At 42.4% G+C, this 22,684-nt stretch overlaps 1 protein-coding gene across 4 annotated transcripts in view; it reads left to right on the forward strand.

Moving 5' to 3' along the window:
• The window catches only part of SCUBE1 (signal peptide, CUB domain and EGF like domain containing 1), a 194,978-nt gene that overhangs the window by 133,653 nt on the left and 38,641 nt on the right, over positions 1-22,684 (forward strand). For all 4 annotated transcript variants that reach the window (XM_081860942.1, XM_081860943.1, XM_081860944.1 and 1 more), the window contains one exon: positions 12,973-13,095. In XM_081860942.1, the coding sequence (XP_081717068.1) occupies positions 12,973-13,095 (123 nt within the window). The remainder of the gene's footprint in view (positions 1-12,972; positions 13,096-22,684) is intronic.

Consider the following 22,684-nt stretch of genomic DNA (forward strand, 5'->3'; position numbering starts at 1 on the left):
ACAACGGCTTTCATGGTGCTCCAGATACCCACATTTCTAGCCTCTAGACAGGTTTGGGTCATATGGCACAGCTGCTGCAGCAACAGTGGGACCCCTCCCCTTCTCTGCTTTATACACGGCTGGCACTGTTGTCTAAACCACAGAGCCTAGGGCTTGCTGATCAGAAGGTCAGCGGTTTGAATGCCCGTGACAGGGTGAGCTCCCATTGCTCGGTCCCAGCTCCTGCCAACCTAGATAGGAGGTATAGATAGGTACCGCTCCGGCGGGAAGGTAAACGGCGTTTCCGTGCGCTGCTCTGGTTTGCCAGAAGTGGCTTAGTCCTGCTGGCCACATGACCCGGAAGCTGTACGCTGGCCTCCTCGGCCAATAAAGCAAAATGAGCACTGCAACCCCAGAGTCGGTCACGACTGGACCTAATGGTCAGGGGCCCCTTTACCTTTACCTAGGACAGGTTGTGTACCCACCACCTGAGACTTCTCCTGCACGGAAGTCATCACTGCTCTTCCCTTTTCAAGCACCTCCTGGTTCTAGGAGACAGTGGGGCAAGGGAAGGTGGGGAATCTACTGACCTATCCCTTGCCTAAACCATCCGTTCTTCGTGCTCCACATCCTGCCCTGACTCTCCCTCCTGCCCTGGCCCCTGGCTTGCAAGTGCCCCATAAATCACTGGTCCCCTCTCCTGGGTCACTTCCCCGGTCAACTGCCTTCACCACAAACTTTTTGGAGCCCTGATATCAGTGTACCAGCTGGAAATATGCAAAAGACACTTGTTAAAATGAACAGCAGTTCTGGGGGTACCTGTACCGTCTGCAAGATTTAAACCATTGTGATATGGGAAAGAGACATTTTACAATTTTATAGTGTGCCTTTTACAATTATATTTTTGGATACAATAAGAAAAAACCTAATAATGTTTTGAAAACTAGATATGACAGCTCAGTATTTTTGCACCTTTTTCTAGCAGTTACATCATGTGGTTATCATGCCATAAATACAGTGGTATTCTCTTTAGTTTCATAGCACCGAACTGGCAAATTTTTTAAAAGCAGAATTTCTCAAAATTTAAGAGGCAAACTTTTCACACCTGTGCAACATCAACATTTTATATCTAATCTCTGTATGAGATGCACTTTGCATTCACTCCTTTTGTCTTGTATAAATCTAATAACCTCTAACAATGATGTAAGATATAATAGATGTTTGTTTTACAAGGTGACTGATCTTTTGGCAGCCTTGAAGGCCTTTTAAAAAATTGATTAGCTGGTGGATAATGTTCAGAGTGGATATGCCCAGAGGGAAATAGTTGACACCCAAATCCATGTGTGACAGATTACCATTTGTATTTCAAAGTAGACTTATATGGGAGAAGGGAGAAAGTGACATGACAGAAATTTGTTCAAACCTGCCTCAGCCTTTCTGTGCTCAGATAGCATTTGCACACAGATGAGTGCTTTGCAGGAATCATTTTATGTTGGATACAGACTGGGAAACTTTATTTAGCCTATTTGCAAAGTTTGTTAATTAAGGAAACAGTTTACTTGATTACATGAAAAAAATATCCCGTAAGCTGTCTTTGATTTCTTGTTAGAAAAAGATTTCAAGAAAAAATATATTAAAGAGGAAGCTCAAGTGAACAAAAGGGCACCTTCAGATGCACCAGAGAAGGATCATAGAATCATGCCACTGCAAACAGGCAAACAAAGGGAATCAATGTACTTTAAACTATTGGTCCTTGCTGATCAATCCCACTTGATTCAAAAGCAAGTGTCCATTCCCAACAAATTATTGTGCAAAATTATTTTGGTACCCTTTGCACATGTCTATTATTGTTGTTACTATTAATTTCATTTATGAATCACTTGCTATGAAGCATCCCGAAGCAATTTCACAATACAGTGAAAAGGTATATGAAACAATTGCTTGCAATGAAAACAATTTCTTACACACACACACAAAATTCAAATCCGATACAGATACCGATTTTGATTTTTTAAAAATCTCCACTTAAAGGGGTTGTTGAAAGTGGAAAATCTTCATGGTGCTGAAAAGACAGTAGAAATGGTGCTTGTCTGATATATAGTGGGCAAAGTCCCCTTGTCCCAAGCAGTGTAGAGCTTTCTACACCAGAATCTTGAACTTGGCGCAGAGGCCAAGCTTTAGATTTATTGCCATGTCTCTGAATGAAGGAAGTTCTAAGTTTTACAGCGATTTTATCCACTCAGTGCTTTTTTGTAATCTTTGTGTACGCTACTTAGAAACTTTGACAATTAAGCAGTATAGAAATAATAAGACTTTCTACCTGTATCACTTAAGACTCCAGCTGAAGTCACTGATTCTGGGGAGTCTGAGCTGGAACTCCCACTTTACTGGTTAAGCAAGCCATGGCACAACACACATTAAGCACAATTTATGATGGAAGTCGAAGGCAAAACGAACTACAAATCCTAAATATTTACATCAGTGGTGTAATATGGCCACTTTCTCGCCTCCCTACATCCCCATATTACGGGTAATTTGACACAGATTATTGTTGTCATTTTGTATTCTTGAGATCCCTTAGGGTGGTAACTTAAAACAAGCCATGGGGTTGTGTAGCACTCTTTGTGCCTCCCTCATTAGTTGGCATGCTCTGCTGTTTGGCATTACGGTGTGCAGTGCCTGAAAATTGACATCCTCAGTTGGAGGATACGGGAAAATTTAGCATTTGCACAAGGGACGCTTTCACAACATCATCATAAGAAAATATTGAAGAAAAGGTTACCTAATAGAGAGATTTCTACCTTAAGAATGGCTATATGAATAGATCCTGTGTTAGAGGGTTGAATATTTCTTTTTTTCTTTCTTCTCAATGCTGTTCCTTGAGTTGAGGAAGTTTACTGTGACAAAATTTGGAAATACCTGACTAAAACGGCTTGGGGAAACTGGGTTCAGAGCCAAACTAGTGCATTCTGCTTCTAAAAAATCTTATGTGATGCATTTCACGCTTCTAATCTGAACAAAAATCTGAATTAAAAAACCATGCAGATTATTCCACATTCTTTTAAAGGCGCAGGCACCTTTTAAATTTTAGCAGGTTTTTAATGTGCACTCATACTAATAACTTATTTAGATTTTGCGGTGTGGGGAGGAAACAGAAGGTTGGTACAGTAGCAAACCAAGCTGTAAGAAAGACAGAAAATAAATGCATTTATGCTGATTTGTGACCCAGACTAGGTGAATAAGAACGGCTGGATCTTAGTGGGGGGGGGGTGTCAGAGTGGAGAGATTTTCTTAGAGGAAATGTTTCTGTTCACAGTCGCTGCTAGCCAGCCATGACATCCTCCAAGATACAGGGAATCCCCCATTTACACACATTCAGTACGTTCACAACTGCACACATGTGCATCGCACCGAACCCAGAAGTGACACAAAAATGTCACAAAAGGGAGTGAGTGTTTGCGGGCTTTTTCAATGGTGTTGCGAAAATATGCAATTTCACTTAAATGTGTGGTGGCTTGGAATGTAACCTCCACAGTAAATGTAATATTTTAGGAGCTCAGCCTGGGCATTCCACTTTCCCCACCCCAGTTTTCTGTGTTGTTGTTTTTTCTAGTTGTCTCTCACTGTTTCACGACTGTGAGCAATTCTCAGTGAACTTTCTCCTCCAGAGGAGGAAACTTTGGTTTTGCCATTTCTGTCAGTAATCATATTTACAGTAATCACTGTTTGTGGGTGTCATCCCTGAGTTATACTGTAATGATGGGAGGTGCTCCACACTGCATGGGAATTTTTAGAAGCCAAAAAATATTGTGGTTTTAAAGTAGATATTGTAATTTGTGAGTTTGGACCCATCATGCCAAAAATTGGGTGAAGTCATGGCAACGTCATGTTTCGGTCTGCCATCTTGATTCAGTATGGCTCCTGGAATCCTAATGGTGTTGCAGTCTGCTTCCCACCCCCACCCCCACCTCAGGAACCCTTGTGCCAAAGTTGGCAGTAATATCTCAGACAGCCAAACCCGTGCCAACAAAACAGACACAGTCTTGCCAAACCTATGCCAAAGTCATGTTTCAGTCTGCCATTTGACTAAATATGGCGTCCAAATGTTGACACAGAGCGCCACCCTCACCTTGGGAATCTGCCATGTCTAGCGACGATATCTTGGGAGGTCCTTGGATGTATAGAGAACAGATAGACAGACAAATCACTTTCAAAAATATATACTAGATGTAGCAGGACCTTTCCTGTGGAAGAAAATAATGTGGCCTTCTGAAAAGGAAAAAAATATTCATTAGAGCAGTGTTTCCCAACCTTGGGCCTCCAGCTGTTTTTGAACTACAATTCCCATCATCCCTGACCACTGGTCTTGCTAGCTAGGGATGATGGGAGTTGTAGTCCAAAAACAGCTGGAGGCCCAAAGTTGGGAAACACTGCATTAGAGAGAACCTTGGATGAAGCAGTAGTATCACTTACACAGTCACTGGCAGGTTTTGAGGTAAGAAGCAAGTGGAATGATGGGAAGCAGGAGAAAATGCAGTCAGCTAGGTTATTTCTCTTGCTTCCTTTATTCTTCCCCGCCCACCTCCAAAAGCAATGGCAAAAGCCACAATATGCTGCTGTAGAGGAGGTGTGTAAAATAACGTTGTTATTGTTAATCCCACTTATCCATCATCAGTAAATGATGTGATGCTTTAATGGTGTGATGCTTCTGTAATAATTTGAGATGAATCTTGCAAACTCTTGCTTTTTCCAGTTTCAGGGCTTCACAACGTAACTCTGCCTAGCTTGTAGCAGCCATGCCTGGCTTCCAGTTTAGTCTCTGATGCAAGGAATATCTCTCAGTCCCCTTTGATTAGACACCTCCACTGCTCTCACCAAACTGTGAAACAGACAATTGGCCCTTTAACCATACACACTCCCACATAAACTGCAACAGAGGCTTTAATAGAGTTTTCTCTGCTTGGTCTTTGTGGAGCCAAACTAAGGAGTAAGGTTTAGCACTCCTCAGCTGCATGCCCCCCCCCCCCCGCTTTCTGTGTGATGGGACAGATGCTGCCACCACTGGTTATCACTCCTGTACTGACAAATCGCTCTTTAACCCCCAGCTTCATGGCACAGTGCTTTGGTAGAACTCTCCTCTTACGTAGTCAGGGCATTACATCTATGTCCCAGATACCTCGATATCTGTCTACCTTATCGGCTGCGTCGCATAGATTCGCATTTGTTAAAGCCAGATTTAATGTGTTCCCCTCAAATGTGCTGAGCAATAGATTTTCTAATGGTAAAACCTCTGTTTTATGCGCATGTGCCAACAAACCAATAGAATCCCTTTATCATATCTTGTTTAATTGCCCCTTATACATTGTTCCCCGATCAAGGATTCTGAGTTCAATCATTCTGGAAATTGTTGCTAAACCACCTGAATTACATCTAGCTTATCTACTCCAGGACATTGACTCTTATAGAACATTACAGGTTGCCAGATTCCTGCTTTCAGTTCTTTCATATAAAAGACTTCATGGAATGCTGCACCATCTTTATCTTCAAGGCCATAATATGGTACATCTAGAGATTGTTAAGTAGTGTGATGGAGATTATGCGTTGAAATATTTTAGTTGATATTTTAGATTGTAAAATGCTATTTTATCTATTGATTTGTTTTACCTTGTGGGCTTATAGCCGAATAAAGTATTATCTATCTAGTTGCATGTGGCTTGCTGAGAATCACTCCCCTTTCAGCTGCTTTTACCCCCATAGAGGAAAATGTGTGAGTTGTGATATCTTGTCCTGAGAGGTAGTAAAAACAGCTTAGAGTGATTTTCCACGGGGAAAGGTTAAATAAGACCCTATTGTACCCCTGGCAAATGACCGTTTCTGTGACTCCATGTTATAAAAACAAAACATTTCCCTCAAAAAAATATTGTGGAAGTACACGTAAAATTTATTTTTATCCTTAGTTGCCAGGGCTGTAAATTAAGTGTGCATTTATTTGAACAAAAGACTGAAAAGGCACCACTTTAATGTGAGTAGTGATCCTGAAAAATCCATAATGTATGATGTCTTCCTTACCATTTCTTTGCAGACTTGGAACACTTTATAGGACTTGCGCATGAATTTGCATGCACACCCACATACACCAAGCACACATACACAAGTCTGATGCAAACCAGGTCCTCCCAGACATTTGAGAACCCATGTCATCAATTACACTGAGCAAATCTTCCTGGCATGGCATTAAAACGAAATAAAAAGAACTGTCGCTTCCTTCTTGTCAATGTGCAGCCATGCAACTTATCTTAAGACACCTAGGTTTTATGTTCGCCTGTTTAAAGCTTCTGAAACAATAGAGTATTATCTGAGGCATAAGCCAGCCCTGCATTTCAGAACCCCCCTTTTTTTGCCACCAACATTCCTCTAACTTTGCAATGCACACATTTTCAAAGCATTGTTATGCATACAACAAAATGTTTTCCTAAAGTTAATGTATGTCTGACTTGTTCACCTTCCCCTGTTAAACTTCCCTTTCCTTCTTGCTATCAGCCTGTTGTCTTTGTCACCTCATCACCCTCATCTTAAGAGCTTTATGATTTATGATTATTTACATGGCATTATTTACTTATGTACGCTTGTCAGGCAATAACAATACTCTTGTAACTTCATATAGTCACAAGGGGAATAAAACGATCTCAGCTCGTATATATGAATGAAATAAGGGACTGGTTCACACATTCATGTGGCTCACACTTCCATGAATACTTGAAATGAAAGCTTTAGTTCTGGTGTGTCATCTGTGAAGGGCCATTCACACACAAGTAATCTGTTTTTGTAATCCAATGATGAATATATGTTTGTGAACAAGACCTAAGAACTGGTTTTCTGCCTTTTGCCATTATGAGAATTTATGGCTGCAGGGGCAGGTATATGTTGAAAACAATGACTTAGTAAACCTTATATTTTGACTATGATAAAGCTGGATTCCAAACTACACAAAGATAAATGAGGTCCAGATTCTTTCATGCTGTGGGATCATTCATTTTCGCATGTCTCATAACAAGACTTTTATTTATAGCTATGGAAAGAAAAATAATGGGGGCCATTGACTTGGTTAGAGGTGATACCCTTGGATCCTGTTCCTTGTCAAGTGAAATGCAGAAACACTCTGCCCTCCATAGAGTGAAATAATTTTTACATGCCTTGTCAGTCTCGCTACAGCCATGGAAAGAAATACGTGCAAACTGAGACGTAGTGTTATTTATATTGCTCAGAATGTTTTTGCAGTTAACAACTTCCACCCCCCCCACCCCCCACCCCCCCGTTCTGAAGGCCTTAGTTTCGCATAGCCCCATTTGCAATTTTAATCCAAGCCTTTTCAGTTGCTGTCTAATTAGTAATTCCTTTCATGGAACATTGTCAGTTTATACCAATGAATATCGTAAAATCGTAAATTGATAGAGTTGGAAGGGACCATCTAGTTCAACCCCTTGCAAAGCAGGAATCTCAACTAAAGTATCCATGACAAATGGCCATCCAACCTCTGATTAAAAACCTCCAAGGAAGTAGAGTCTACCACCTTCCAAGGGAGTCCATTCCACTGTCAGACAGCTCTTACTTTCAGAAGCGTCACGGTCCGGTTTGCGGGCGGTTGAAGTCCTGGCTGAGGACGTTGGGACCGGGGGCAAGATGGCAGGGTGGGAGCAGGAACAGGGGTCCAGAAGCCCAGGAGTCAGGAAGCCAAGGGTCCGAGGGTCAGGAAGCAAGGAGCCAAGGGTATGAGGATCAGAAAGCAAGGAGTCAAGAAGCCAAACACAGCAAGGCAGGAAGCGTGTTGCTGTGACAAGGAGCCAAAGGGAAATGCTGACTTTATATCCCTTCCTGGCTCTTGCCACCAGGTGCTGTGAGTTACCAGGCGGCCTCACCTGTGCGGCTGCACCTTGCCTCTTCAGAACAAACTTAGGAAAGCCCCAGTCCTACGAAGCTTTACCGGTCACAGGGCCTGGCTCCTGCATGCACTCCTGACAAGAAGGTTCTGTCTGATGCTTAGTTAGAATCTCATTTCTTGTAACTTGAATCCATTGGTTCAAGTCCTAGCCTTCAGAGGAGGAGAAAACAAGCTTGCTCCATATGACAGCCCTTTAGATGTTTGAAGATGGCTATCATATTTCCTGTCTCCTCTTTACCAGGCTAAACATAACCCAACTCCCTCAACTGTTCCTCATAAGGCTTGGTTTCCAGACCCTTGGTCATCTTGGTTGGCTCCCCCACCCAGTCTAACCCTACAGCCCAATACAAAAGGGGTTTGGATTGCTCTACAGTGGACCAGGACCACTCATATCATTAGGCAAAATGAGGCAAATGCCAAAGGGCAGGAAGCAGCAGAAAGATGCTGAACAACAGTGTGTGCCACTTGACCTGTTTCCCCTAAATTAGCCTGCTGCCCTCAGGTGCAGTGGAAGGGTGTATCATCAACATGTTATCAGAACAAAAGTCCAAACGTCCCATCCCAGCCAATAAAACAAGATACAGCAGGTGGAAAGGTAAAAGAAGAGTTTATTCTGGCTGCAGTCCAGAGTCCTGTTTTGGATCACTCCAGAAGGAACAAGCCCCAGACAAAACAGGTCCAAAGCATTTATACTTTGCATATTGTAGCAAACACAGAGAGACATGATCTTCTGTGTCACTGTTGGCCAGGAAAGCATGTGATCAAGTCATGCTTGAATCAGGTTCTTCTACTTGGCTTCAAGACAGGTATTCACTGACCCTTATCTCGAGTTTAGGCCTGCTCGGCATAACTGGACTTGCAGTTGCAACTGTGGACACGTCTTGCGTAGTCATGGAGACATCTTGCTGTGGGAATGTGTTTCTGCAGACTCAGCACTCAGCAGGCTGAAGTCAGCTGTGCCTAGTTCTTCAGGGTTGTTAGCCTGCTGGGCATGGGATGTGGCCAAAGTTCTTATCAAGCCAAGCAGAAAATAGCCTGCCCTGTGATTCGGGCCACTTGTCCCGAGATTTGATCCTACCCCTTGAAACTCAGGACAGGTTAAAACCTTAACCTTAAAAGGGTAAACATGCAGGTGCAAATGAACATTCAGATACACATTTGCTTGTGCACATGGAAATCAACTGTATATTACACCTGTTAAATTGGCTAAATTGTATAAGGTAAGCAATAAATGTTGGAAATGTAAAGGAAATGTTAAGAAAATCAACTGCTCCAAAACTACATCAATCTACCCCATTGGATTTTTTACAAGAGTGTTTCATTTGTAAAATTGCGTATCATTGCATGAGGACTTTGCCAGCACACAAATGACCATGACCAGGAACTGATCTTTTTACTGTTTTTCATTGTTGCCTTATTACATGTATTATCCATTTGATTACCCATGGTGGGACTACACAGGACTGTAAAAAAAAGATGCAACAGAATCCATCCCTTCATAATTAAAAATTGAATTCAGTCCAGTTACAGATAAGTCTCCCTAGCCATTTGATTTTGGAGACATCTAAAAAGTCACATTATTCTATGGGCTATGGACTTTGCCAGACCCGATTAATGTAGCCGCAGTGGTACATGCTCTGGTGACTTCTAATTTAGACCTGCATCGTGCTGTTTGTGGAACCGCCCTTGAAGATAGTTTGGAAGCTATTACTAGTGCAGAACATGGCAGCCAGATTAGTGACTGGCACTGCAAATTTGGATCATGTGACACCAGTCCTGAAGGCTCTGTACTGGCTGCCATGTTCTACTGGGCCCAATTTAAGGTGTTGTTCTTAGTGTGTAAAGGGGCACCCCTCCCATTATCTGCTGACTTGTGCTTTTAGATCCATGGGAGAGGCCCTGCTTGTAATTCCATCAGTAACGATAATTCATAGTGTGACAGCTCAGAAGAAGGATTTCTCTGTTAGGTGCAAAACTCATTCCTTTTGGAGACACAGTTGTCCCACTCATTAATTAATTTTCGGCGTCAGCTTAAGACATAACTTTTCCTTCAGGCATTTGGGGAAGGCTGAAGTGAAAATTGGTCTCTTCTACTGCTGGGTTGCTTTTTTTTTATATTGGTCCTATGGTTTTATGTAATAGTGTATGTTTTATATTTCAGTATATTTGTATTGAATTCTCTTTTGTACTGACTGCCCTGGAACCTTTGGGTGGAAGAGCAGGTTAAAAGTGGAATAAATGAATAAACATTTGTGGTACTAGGTTTTCTTGTTTTCATTTATTTGTTTTGAAAAATATCCTGACACAGAAGTCATTTGGACCTTCAGAACAGCTCACCACACAAGTTTAAAGCAGCTGTGATACAAAAAATGTGACTACAACATACATGACACAGAAAAGTAGCTAAAACCCAGGAAAGAAATCCAGGACAGTTGTACTGTAAGAGGTCAATTTGCAAAATAATCAAATAAAAATACACATGTCACCAAACATATATTAAAACAGTACAAACACCTTATCAAACAAATTGCAATCCCAAGCAAATAATTAGACAGGTAAGGCCATCTAAAATCGGGTCAGTCAGCATCTTCTAGAAAAAGGATGCCTATTGTAAGGTCCATAGCAGAGCAGCCCTTTCTAGGGAGCAGATTCCAAAGTGTGTCACCAGTGATGAAGGGCATTCCCCTTTTGCAAGGCAGCCTGACCTCAACCAATCTTCTGATAACACCAAGGTTGCTGGTTCAATCCCTGTATGGGACAGCTGCAAATTCCTGCATTGCAAGGGGCTGCACTAAATGATCCTCAACATCCCTTCCAACTCTACAATTCTATGATTCTGTGAAGCCTAACTTCAACCAAAGCTGCTACAGCAGATCCCCAGTTGTTTACTTTGTTGTGCAGAGGAGCCCATAAAGGAGAAGGTGATATCTATGTTTACATAGGTTTACAGTGGCATAGACCAATAAAGGAGGGGGAAATTCAGATACTTTGGTGGTTTGGACAACACAAGTTTTCTTTCTTATAACATTTTTAAAATTATGTTAAAACTTTTTGCTTTACTAATGTCTAAACAATTATCTGCCAGAAATATTGAACTGCTCATATTTGCAATTATAAATGCTGAACTAGACTGTTTATAATACAGTATAACTGGAATTGTGTGCTTTCAACTATGGCCCATCCTTTTGCTAAACATTTTGAAACTGATGCAATCTCCTCCAAATCTTCCTGGATATTTTCTAAATTCAAAAGTGACACCAAAAAGAAGTGTTGTGTGACTAGATTGCATGCATGTTGAGCTAGTGCAGCTGTGGCAAACATAGTCACTTTGGAACTTTATGCTTTGATCTTATTTTGCAAATAGTTCTCTTTATAGACAATGCCTGTTTGCAATCTAGGCTCTGCATAAACATTTCTTGCACCTTATTTCCTTCATATGATAAGAAAAAACACCTCTGTTTCCAGCTGTAAAAGGGAGATCAGAAGAATTGCACAAATATTAATATGATGTTGGCATCATAGCACTGCGAGGGCAGCCACCAGTTGCTGAATGCTGTCAGAAAAGGAGTTTCTTATAGGTTATTGAAATGTATGTGGAAGACTGTCTCTTTTATTTGACTGCGGCTATGATGAAGCATTTTATAAAGCCAAGAGCAAATAAAGCCTACACTATTCTTTTCTCATTGCTAGCATTTTATGTGTTTTAAAAGATCGGAATAGTGATTGCAGTGCCTATCAGTATATGTGGTACGTTGCGTAGAATAAGACAGGTCACTGCCCTATGAAGCTTCCAGTCTAAAGTTTGACACAGAGGAAACATCAAATTAGGGGGAAGAAGAGAGAATTATATGCTATTGTTCTATTATATGTGCTATTATATGTTGCAAGTTTAGTTGCAGTTCCTAAGGTTTGTGCCAAAGGCTTCTTGGAAAAAGTAGACTGGTTGGGGGGCAGAAGCAAAAGCGTTGATAGCGTCATGGAGGTGTTCTGGGAAGCAGTTCTAGGAATACAGGGGAGAAAGGGTGGTGTCTTTGCAGAAGCAGGAGAACTTTGGATGGCTGGGAATGGTAGAACTGGTCAAGGTTTAGGGTTATATAGGGATATAAGAGAAGAGAGACGAAGGCTGCAAGGCTACAGAGGATTTTGAAGATAAGAACAATGGTATGGTGTTACATAGGGAGCCAGTGTAAGCATATTAAAAGGGATGCAATTTGATCATGGAGATGGGATTAGTGAAAGGATTAAGCAGAAGAGTGCTAAATAGATTTGAGGGGATCAAGGTGAGGCAGTAGGAAGACCCAAGAGGAGAAGAGTGCAGTAATCTAGGGAAGAGAGAACCATGGAAGGAACCAGCGGTTTTTGCTGGCAAGACAGAGGGTAGGGGGTGTATTTTTGCACTATTGACTTGGCAAAGGACTGGGGGTGGAGAGTGGATAAAGGGAAGGCCACACACCAGTTGAGCAAAGTGGATGGTGACAACTGCTAAAAAATTAAGAGAGTAGAGGGTGTGGAGACAGAAAGCAGAGGTGTGGTCTTGGGTATATTGAGATTGAAATGACAATGAAGACTAAGGCCTCCAAGTTGAGTTTGTTCAGGTAGAGAGAAAGATAAAGAAAAGTAATTATACCATTTTATTTTTTTTTAAGATTCTATCTCCACAGATGCTACAAGTATACATTAATTGAATTTTTTAAAAAATCATTGTGGAACATTTGGCAGGCACTGAATTTATGAACTTACAGGGTGGAATATGATTGCTGAACAACAATTCCATTTTTCTACAGCTGTTTTCCTCAATATTTCCCCCCTCATTTTGCCATAGTTATGTTGATGAAGAAGTTCAAACAACTAATTTCATAGCCAGTTAATATTCTTTAAAACTTCCCCCCTCCTTCATCCTAGTAGCATTGTGGGCAAGTATAGTGCCAGTGATAATCTAAGTTCAGATTTTTGTGGGAACAGGCAAAATAATACTTTTCTACCTCCCCCACCCCCCAGGAAGAAGGTATATTACTGATTTTTGGTTCAATTTCTTTCTCTCTTGTTTCTAACAGATATAGATGAATGTCTGGTAAACAATGGTGGCTGTGACCACTTCTGCCGAAACACTGTGGGCAGCTTTGAGTGCAGCTGCCAGAAGGGATATAAGCTACTAACAGATGAACGAACCTGCCAAGGTAATTCTCCTTTTATCAAATCTTGTTTATTTTTGTTTATTTTCAAATTAGTAATGTGATAAGCTTAAATCATTCAGTGCTAGAAATACAAGCCCATAAGATTTATATCTAGCATAGAGGCAGAGATATTTCGTAGAGAAAATGCTATAATCCAATGCTATAATTATTCTCAGAATATATGTAACATTCAGATAGGATGTTAAACCCAACTCCAGTTGAGGGAAGAAAAAGGTGATTTACAGGTAGAACCATAAAAATGTTCCAGTTGTTTAAAGCAGCAAGAAGGCCGGAACTGAAAATCTTGAGTGTGTTCAGTGAATATCACCTAACTAGCTCTAGCCTATTGGATCTCCTTCCTTTAAACAGAACTAGGTCTTGATGTAGAGATTAAACATTTGCCTAACACTCAGTTTAAGGCCCCTAGGGAATTTATGTGCTCTCAATAAGCAAATGTCTGTATGTGTTTCAAATTTGGGAAGTGAGACATGGGTGATTAGTTTGCTGAGGTACCACTGAGCAACCTGTTGGCCGGATTCTCACCTTTTAGGTTTTCATTTTCAGTTAATATCTGGCATTCTTGGATAAGGTTTGCAAATCTTGCTGTGCAGTTCTTGATCCATGCTGACACCAAGGTTTTTGGTAGTATCTCAGCAAAGCTAATTTGAAAATACAACCTATTTATTTATTATTACATTTATATCCCACCTTTCCTTCAAGGAGTTCAAAGTGGTTGTGTAGGGTTGAAAGATAGTGACTAGTCCTAGGTCACCCTTGGAGCTTCATGGTCAAGAAAGGTATTAGAACCTAGATCTCACAGGTCCTCATCCATCACTCAGCACAAGAATTACTTATGAGATTCTGTGAACTGAGCTCAGGATGTATTTACTGGATACCTCCAAGCTATTTTCATATGAGTTGGGGCTTTAGAAATACTCTTATAAATAAAGAAATGAGTGGCCCCGTGTGAGAGAGTAAAAGCCCAGCCAAGAAGCAGCTTGACCTAGCAATACAAACCCTGCACAAAGCATAGATCTGACAGCCCATACACTTAAATAACCACTCCCAAAAGTTGTGGACTATTCATCTGCAGAGTGAACTGTATATTACATGATTTTCCTGTACAGAACTTTGAGATGGAACTTCAAGAAATCTTGTAGAAAACCTTGTTTCCACCCCAAATTTAATCTCACTTTGGTCTGCTTCTATGCTTGAGTTGACATGAGATTATTTTCACAGCCATTGCTAGAACAAGGTGCACAGGTTCATTTGATATGGAAAAGTTGTTTCAAAGTTATATGCTTTTTGAACATCCCACAAAGGGAAATTTATATTTCAGAGAGCAAAGAAGGAAATGTGAAAAGAAAAATGTGCTTGTTGTATGTCCTTTAGGGGGTTAATTTCAAAGCATCAAAAAGACAGTCACTGTTTTACTTTTTTCTGATTATTGCAGTAACTATAGAAGGCTTTTATTTAATGAATGCATCTGAACACTTTGAATATTTGCAGACTGTGTGAAGTGTTAAATGCGGAGGGGGTATTTTGAAGCATTGAACAATTCCTCCTTTCCCCATTCTTTATAGAATGTGTGGGAAAGACCTTAGAAAATGAAATAAAAAAATTCCTTCCAGTAGCACCTTAAAGACCAACTAAGTTAGTTCTAGGTATGAGCTTTCGTGTGCATGCACACTTCTTCAGATACCACACGAAAGCTCATACCTAGAACTAACTTAGTTGGTCTTTAAGGTGCTACTGGAAGGAATTTTTTTATTTTGTTTTGACTATGGCAGACCAACACGGCTACCTATCTGTAACTTAGAAAATGAAAAGAAAGAAAGCTGAGCATAGGCTGGCACAGACAGCACCACCTGAGTGGGCAGAAACAGCACTGGGGATTTAGTTTGACAGATAAGAGCAAGTTGGGAGGCTTGGCAGTTGTAAGAATAATGTCAGCCCTGATGTTGCACAATAAGGTGACAGGGTCTTCAGTTCAGGGCAATAGAACACGGTGTTTAAGCCAGACACCATCTCTCAGCCTAACCTAATTTACAGGGTTGTTTATGAGGATAAAGGAGTTAAGGTGGGGGAACGTGTATTTTTTAAAAAAATATGATGAAAGAGAACATGATGTAAGAAAATGTGATGAAAGAGAGAATGACAGTGACTTCGGTAAAAAAAATATATACTTGAGGAGCCATTATATGAAAAAGCACCCGCATGGGAAATAATATTTACCTGAAATATTGTTAGTCAAAAAAATTACATGTTTTGAAGACTTGCCACGTGACTTGTCTAAGAATAGCAGAGAGTAGCTGAACCGCTGAGACCATCGCCCTGAGGCTTCCAATGGCAGCCTGACAGGAAGCACAAATGCCACAGACAGAGGCTCACAGCACCTCTTTTTATTTCGCCTGGTTTTTTTTTATTATTAAAGATTTTCTTGTTTTACAGAAGTTGGTGTAATGTCTCTCATATTTTTTCCATGTAACATTTTTACAAATCCGTTTCATTTGTTGAGACATTGGGGGGAGAAAAAAAAGAAAGAGAAGGGGTGGAGGGAGGGAAGATGGGTGGAGTTGGGGTTGGGTGGCAATGTTTCTGTTATGCTTAATGTATGTAGGGTTTGGTGTCAGCGTTGCTTGTGCTGTTCATTTGTGTTCCTTTGGTAGTGAGAGAGGTTGGGGTTGGCCTGGGGTGTGGCTGTTCATTTGTGGTTGGCTGTGGTGGACTTTGTTTTCGTGTGTGAGTGGGGTGGGTGGATGTTTTGGATCAGGTTAGCCATATTGATTTGTATGCTGTTGGTGGATTATTGTCATTGTCTTGTTGGCTGTGTATGTGATAAAGGGGAGCCATACCGGGGTGAAGGCGTCTTCTTCTGTTTGTCCCCGTGTCAGTTTCAGTTTATTGGTTAATTTTTCTAGTAGGGCTGTTTCTCATCCTATTTGGTACCATTGGTCCATGCTTACTACAGCATCTCTTTTTTGTTCAGCTGGGGGAACTTCAACATTTAACAACAGAAGCCACAAAAAGCTGCAGAAAATGCAGACATATTGGTTCGTAGTGGTACAGCATAGAAATGAATTGCAAGTATTTTCCTGTTTCATGCCTGAGGTACTTCGGGCTTCCAGACCAATAGCAGCTATATTGTTAATAGCACCTGACTCACAAAAACAGGTGGTTTCTTGGATAATTTAGCTCCTGTCTGGTGTTTTTAAAGGTAATTGGTGAACTCAAGCAGTCAACATGACTGCTGCTCCTGCTGCTGAATGACAGAAGGCTAATGGAGATCAAGGAATCAACAAAGTGTGAATCACCTGTATTTTGTTTCTTTCCTTACTGACATAATGTCATTGGTGTCTCTTGTTTTAAATGGAAGGAACAAGAGTGGTTTGAGGTTACTGGCCATGTCAGTTTATAAATCTCCTGCGGGCCTCCCCCCTGTGTTAACTCGTGGCCAAGACATTTTTAAAGTGCTATGGAGAGACTTGTGGCAGGTTATTTTTGGTGTTTTAATCCTCCCACAGTCTGTTTCAGAAACATTTAATTACATATTTGTTGAGAGATGAGGTAGCTGTTCATATTGTTTATGTATTTTTGCATCTGTTTTTATCCAGTTCACAGCTTCTGTTTATTTTAATTCTGCTTTATTTGGCAGCTAAAGAATTGCTTAAATTTGTGGAACTCTGATTTACATGTTCAGGAAAAGTAGGTGGCACAGCTCACTTGAGATTCTTCCGCTTCAGAATGCAGGCAAAGGGCTATTCAGGCAGTCAGATATAGGCTGCAAATGTATGGAAAGACGCAGAGCCTGTGCAAAGAAAACTAACATGTCAGAGAGCAGGATTTCAGACAAATCTTCTCCTTTAAAGTATTTAGGTTTTTTAGAAAAATCAAAATGAAAGGCCACCTAAAAAATATTTAAAGGTTTTGCAGTCGGCCAAAGCATGAAAAAGAAAAAACAACTGTTAAGTCTCACCTTTTGAATGCATGGGGAGGAAGAATTGGCACTTGAGCTGAAGCAAAGAATAGCCTCCACACCTCAAAAGGAAAAGGTTAAGAACATAAGCAGAGCCCTGACTGATCTGGCCAAAGGCCCCTCTAGTCCAGCCTCCCGTCCTCCCAGGAGCCACCCAGACCATGTTGGCATTTGCATGGTCTCCAGCTGCCCTGAAAATGCTAGGTAGGACCTTCATGAAAACCCTTAAGCCGTCATGGCCTCTCACTATGTCATGCAGAGTCCCGAATTCCCAGTTGCAAGCCTTCCCTCCCCCTCCTTGTAAAAAACCCCCACCCAAATCTTTCCCCACCTTTTCATTCATTGCTCCTTCCATCTCCTGGCCAGGGAAAGAGAGAAGCAGCAACCTGCTTCAGGTTCTCATTTGCACAGATTTACCAGCCGCTCAGCAACACTGCACACAATGGGGAGGGTCGGCTCTGCGTCCAAACCTCTTAGGTCCCGGCCCAATTGGTTTGCATTGCTGCCTCACCTTTCCTTGCCAGTTTCATTTGGGAACCTCAAGTGTCACTGAGGTGTGTTGCGGGCATTTCCTCTTTGGGTCCTTCTTTGAAAAAGATGCAAGAGTTCTGATCCTGCAGCTTGTCCCTCTCTGTGGCTTAAAATGAACCAGACTAGATTCCTGGAGTGTAGGGGCATTTGGGGAGATGGGGAGGGGTCTTCTGGAGGAAAAGCACCTCCCTCCAAAGCCCTTTCCTGCCTGGATTCTCACTTGGATGGGAAAAATACATTGATTTGTCCCATGAGCTGAATTGGTGGCGCCTTCTGAAATCTGACAAGTCTCCCCATTTTGTGCATTTGGGTGAAGGAAAGTCCCAGAGTACAGTGGTACCTCGGGTTACAGATGCTTCAGGTTACAGATGCTTCAGGTTACAGACTCTGCAAACCCAGAAATAGTACCTCAGGTTAAGAACTTTGCTTCCGGGTGAGAGCAGAAATCGTGCGGCGGCAGCGGGAGGCCCTATTAGCTAAAGTGGTGCTTCAGGTGAAGAACAGTTTCAGGTTAAGAACGGACCTCCAGAATGAATTAAGTTCTTAACCTGAAGTACCCCTGTAGCTAGGGGAGGGGATGCCAGGAGTGGGGGTGTCTTTGCAGCTGATTGAGCCGGGATCCACCCCAGCAGCAGCGTGCTGCAGTTGCTTACACCTTCCTAAGTTGCTCAGAAGTTTGAAACACTAAAAAAAGGAAATTTGTATATCTCTGAACCATAGGAGCCAACTCCTAGAGCAGTGTTTCCCAACCGGTGTTCCGCAGCACACTAGTGTGCCGCGAGACGTTGCCTGGTGTGCCGTGGGAGGGAGGCGGGCGAGTCGGGTGGCGAGAGGCGGGGCGGCGGCGAGCACACGCGGGGCGGCGAGCGAGCTCCCTCCCACATCCCATCGCCGCTCGCTTCGGCTGGCCGCCCCGTGCTCCGCGCTGGTGTTGGCCAGCCTTGCGCACCCGGGGGATCTCCCCCGGGAGCGCAAGGCTTGCGGGCGGCAGCTGGCAGCACGGGGCGCCCTTCGGAGGACACCCCGTGCTCCGTGCTCGTGTTGGCAAGCCTTGTGCACCCGGGGGGCGCATGGGGCGCCCTGAAACAGAGGGTTCCCCATGCTGCGGACTGTAGCCTGCCGCCCGACGCGCGGGGCGCCCTGAAGCAGAGCGCCCCTCGCGCCAGGCAGACATGGGCCAGCCCCACAAGCTCGGGGGACAGCGGGGAGGCGCAGCACCGCCATCCCACTGTTCCCCGACCTGGTTTTGGGGGGGGAAATAAAGGAAAAAAATTTTCCCTTTATTTCCCCCCCCAAAAAAGTAGGTGCGTCCTATGGGACGGAGCGTCCTATGGGACGAAAAATACGGTACTTACTATTTCATAATAAAGTAATTATAAAATACTTTCTTTGTGTTTATTTGATGCCTATTAAAGAGAGTTACTTTATATATAGTCAATATAGGCACAGAGTTAATTTTTTAAACATTTTCTAATGGTGGTGTGCCTCGAGATTTTTTTCATGAAACAAGTGTGCCTTTGCCCAAAAAAGGTTGGGAAACACTGTCCTAGAGGCCAAGGGCCCTTAACAACACCCCCAATAAAATATTTAAGGGGACCAGCCCCCCCCCCGGTTGATGGGCATTGTCATTCAAATGCTGTGTGTGTGCCATGTCATGTCATGTGCTCAACTATGTGGAGTGGCCCTTACCCCTGGGGGCCCCCCAAGATTGGCACCCCTGCCCTGAATTCAAAAGTGTATATATCCATGGACTCCAAAATAAACATTGGGACACTCCATATCATGGTGCTCCAAAGTTACCATGCTTCTAAAATACTAAAATACTAAAATAAGTGCATTATGTCATTGCATAGTCTACACACAGTGGTACCTTGGTTTAAGGACAGCTTAGTTTATGAACAACCTGGATTAAGAATGCTGCAAACCCAGAAGTAGGTGTTTTGGTTTCTGAACTTTGCCTTGGAAGCAGAACAAGTTTTGCTTCCTGTTGAGTGTGTCCCATTTGTAAATTGAGACACCACTGCTATGTGAAAGCACGCCTTGGTTTAAGAAAGCTTTGGTTTAAGAACGGACTTCCGGAACGGATTCAGTTCGTAAACCAATGTACCACTATATATAGTTAGTTGCATTGATTTGGGGTTTTCTTTTCCTCTCAGCCTTCCCTAAACACAATATATAAATTCAAATATTTCTGTGCTTAAAAAACTGCAGTTTTGTCCTCTAATAACTTGTACTTGACCAGAATGTAATGCTGAAGCAGTGATACAGATGTAGAATAGAATGTCCCTATTTTCATTTTGGGAATGTTGGAGGCTCTACATTTGGCAGAATACTGTCTCCAAGAGTGGAGATAGAACACAGCCTTTGCAGCTTGTAGCCATTGATAACCCTGTCCTCTGCAAATTTGTTTAATCCTTTTAAAAAACCACCTTGCTTTTTACGTAAAAACCAGAGAGCTAGTGAACCTGGCTCTTTAAAACACAATATTGTTGTCTCCTTTCACTATTTCACCCAGCTGTAAATGAAACTATTTTGAGACCTTGTTATGCAAAAGGAATGGAGATTGGACGTGGGTTGGGTTATAAACTTGAAGTTCAGCAGGAAGATTTACTGAGCTTTCCTCTTTCATTTGTAGATGGAAATGTGGTGAGCAATATTAGACAGATGCAATCCTCGGAGGCCAAGCAAGAGGCCATCCAGAGGCCAACACAAGGAGGGTTACTCAGGCTATTTTCACATAAAAAGATTTTATCTCCAAACACAAAAAGATTTTAAAATAACATATTGCCCCAAGCCCACACAAACCCCATATTTGAACTGGTGTCCTCGTGGTCAGGTTTGAAGTCACTCTTCTAGAGAAGGGTGTGAAGCTGACTTCAAGGTCCAGTCTGTCTCCCAGAGAGGGAAGGGAACACCACAAACAGGGGAGTCCAGTCAGGGTTTGGAAAGCCTCTGGAAGGTGGAACACCTACAATTCCTCCATTCGCACTTCATCCCTGCCTCTATGTGCTTCATATTCATGGCAGAAGATGCCAAGAGTTCAAGCAGTTTAAAAATACCCAGATTTCCAGTCTCATCACATCTGTTTCAGCTGATAGAAGTGTGAAGGGAGATGCTAGCATTCAATATAGTGAAGGTTCTGGGGACTCATTAGGCATGCACTGTTAATTGCTTCTATGGGGGGCGGAGTTCCCAGTACCACCACCACCACCACTAGGGAGATGATCTATGGCAACTTTACCTGGCAGGGGAACACTTAAAGGAGCTGCTTCTCTGATCGCTATGCAAAAGTGCCGTGCTTATTGTTCAGAGCAAAGTCACAAATAAACCCATTGTCTTGGGGCACGTGCAGACTTCCAGCTAAACTGGGCTTCTCAGTGACACACCAGCTTAGCTCCCAGATGTCCATTGCCCACTCTTCAGGTTCTAATCTTGGCAGGATATGCAAGAGGAAGAAACTGCTGCAGCCTCAAAAGAACAAGGAGGAGCAATTTGCAAGAGGGGTGTTCAGAGCAATAGGTCCTTATTTCACCTATTGCTAGCTCTCCTCCTTTTGAAAACCACAACTGAGGTCAGCTTTGAGGTGATGGGGACTATTCTTGGCCCCAGCTCTCAAAACTGTAGATCCAGGGGTGAGGTCAAGTACTACCCTCATACATTGTTACCAGAGCCTCCTCTTTGTTTTCGCCACAAGGGAAACCATTCACTTCTATGGGAGATAGTAAAGGTAAAGGGACCCCTGACCATTAGGTCCAGTCGTGACCGACTCTGGGGTTGCGGCGCTCATCTCGCTTTATTAGCCAAGGGAGCTGGTGTACAGCCTCCGGGTCATGTGGCCAGCATGACTAAGCTGCTTCTGGTGAACCAGAGCAGCGCACGGAAACGCCGTTTACCTTCCTGCCAGAGCGGGATTTATCTACTATTTATCTACTTGCACTTTGACGTGCTTTCGAACCGCTAGGTGGGCAGGAGCAGGGACCGAGCAATAGGAGCTCACCCCGTCGCAGGGATTCGAACAGCCAACCTTCTGATGGGCAAGTCCTAGGCTCTGTGGTTTAACCCACAGCGCCACCTGCATCCCATGGGAGATAGTAAATGCCCCTAATTAGACATTCATTCATGTGTCTCTGTCTCTGAAGAAGGAAGAGACAACAGAATGTTACCTGGAACAGTAGATCCAACAGGCAGGAAGGTTAGTTGTAGTCCACTGGTTGAGACTTGGTGGGTACTGAACGCATTTTTATGATTCCTTTTATTAAAATAATTCAGAACTGTTTGTCATAATCTATTATACAAAGGAGTCTTAAGAGAAACAATGACATTTCCTATTTTAAATAGACCCTGATTTGTTTTGCTGACAGCCTTTCAACTTTATGTTTTGAGGCAGCAGAAACTGGACTAATAAAAAGTACCATGTTTTATTTTGTTGTTGTTTTTTAAGGATCAATACATCAGTAAGTCTATTCCATGATCTAAGGTGGGGGAAGCAATGAGCCAAAAAGTCCTGGGGAAAACTGAATAATAAAAAGACTTTGCATTCATTTCCCTTTCTGGGGATCATTTGGATAATCTCCAGTGTACTATGTCCAACAAACACAAATGAAAATATGGATGCAAACCAAAATGCTTTACTTGACCTTGCTTTAGTATGTTTCAGATTGGACGTTTCCAACAACAAATGTCATACAGACAATCTGAGAACAAATTTACAGAGCTACAAAATAATCATTAGCTGGATTCAAAGCAAAGTGAACATATCATTTTTTAAAATATTGTCACTCCACCTCTTTGAATAAATTCCAAAAATGCTTTTTAATTTTGCCTGGTATTGTTCAGTGATTATGACCTATTGGAGATATAATGATGGCTGCCTCCCAACTGTAAAACAGGATATACAGCCTTTGAATACATACTTCCTCCGCATCTGCCAGTTTTTGCCCATCTCCAGATCAGGTTTGGATATCTGGTGATGGACCTCTTTGCAACCAGAATTTCCAGCTTCCAAGATATGTCATAAAGTACCACATGGAGGTACCACAAGGGCGCCAATGTAGCCCAAAGAGCTACTGTACATTTTCTCCTGCT

This window comes from Podarcis erhardii (assembly GCF_964252035.2).
Source record: "Podarcis erhardii genome assembly, chromosome: 5".
In the NCBI taxonomy this organism is placed as follows: domain Eukaryota; kingdom Metazoa; phylum Chordata; class Lepidosauria; order Squamata; family Lacertidae; genus Podarcis; species Podarcis erhardii.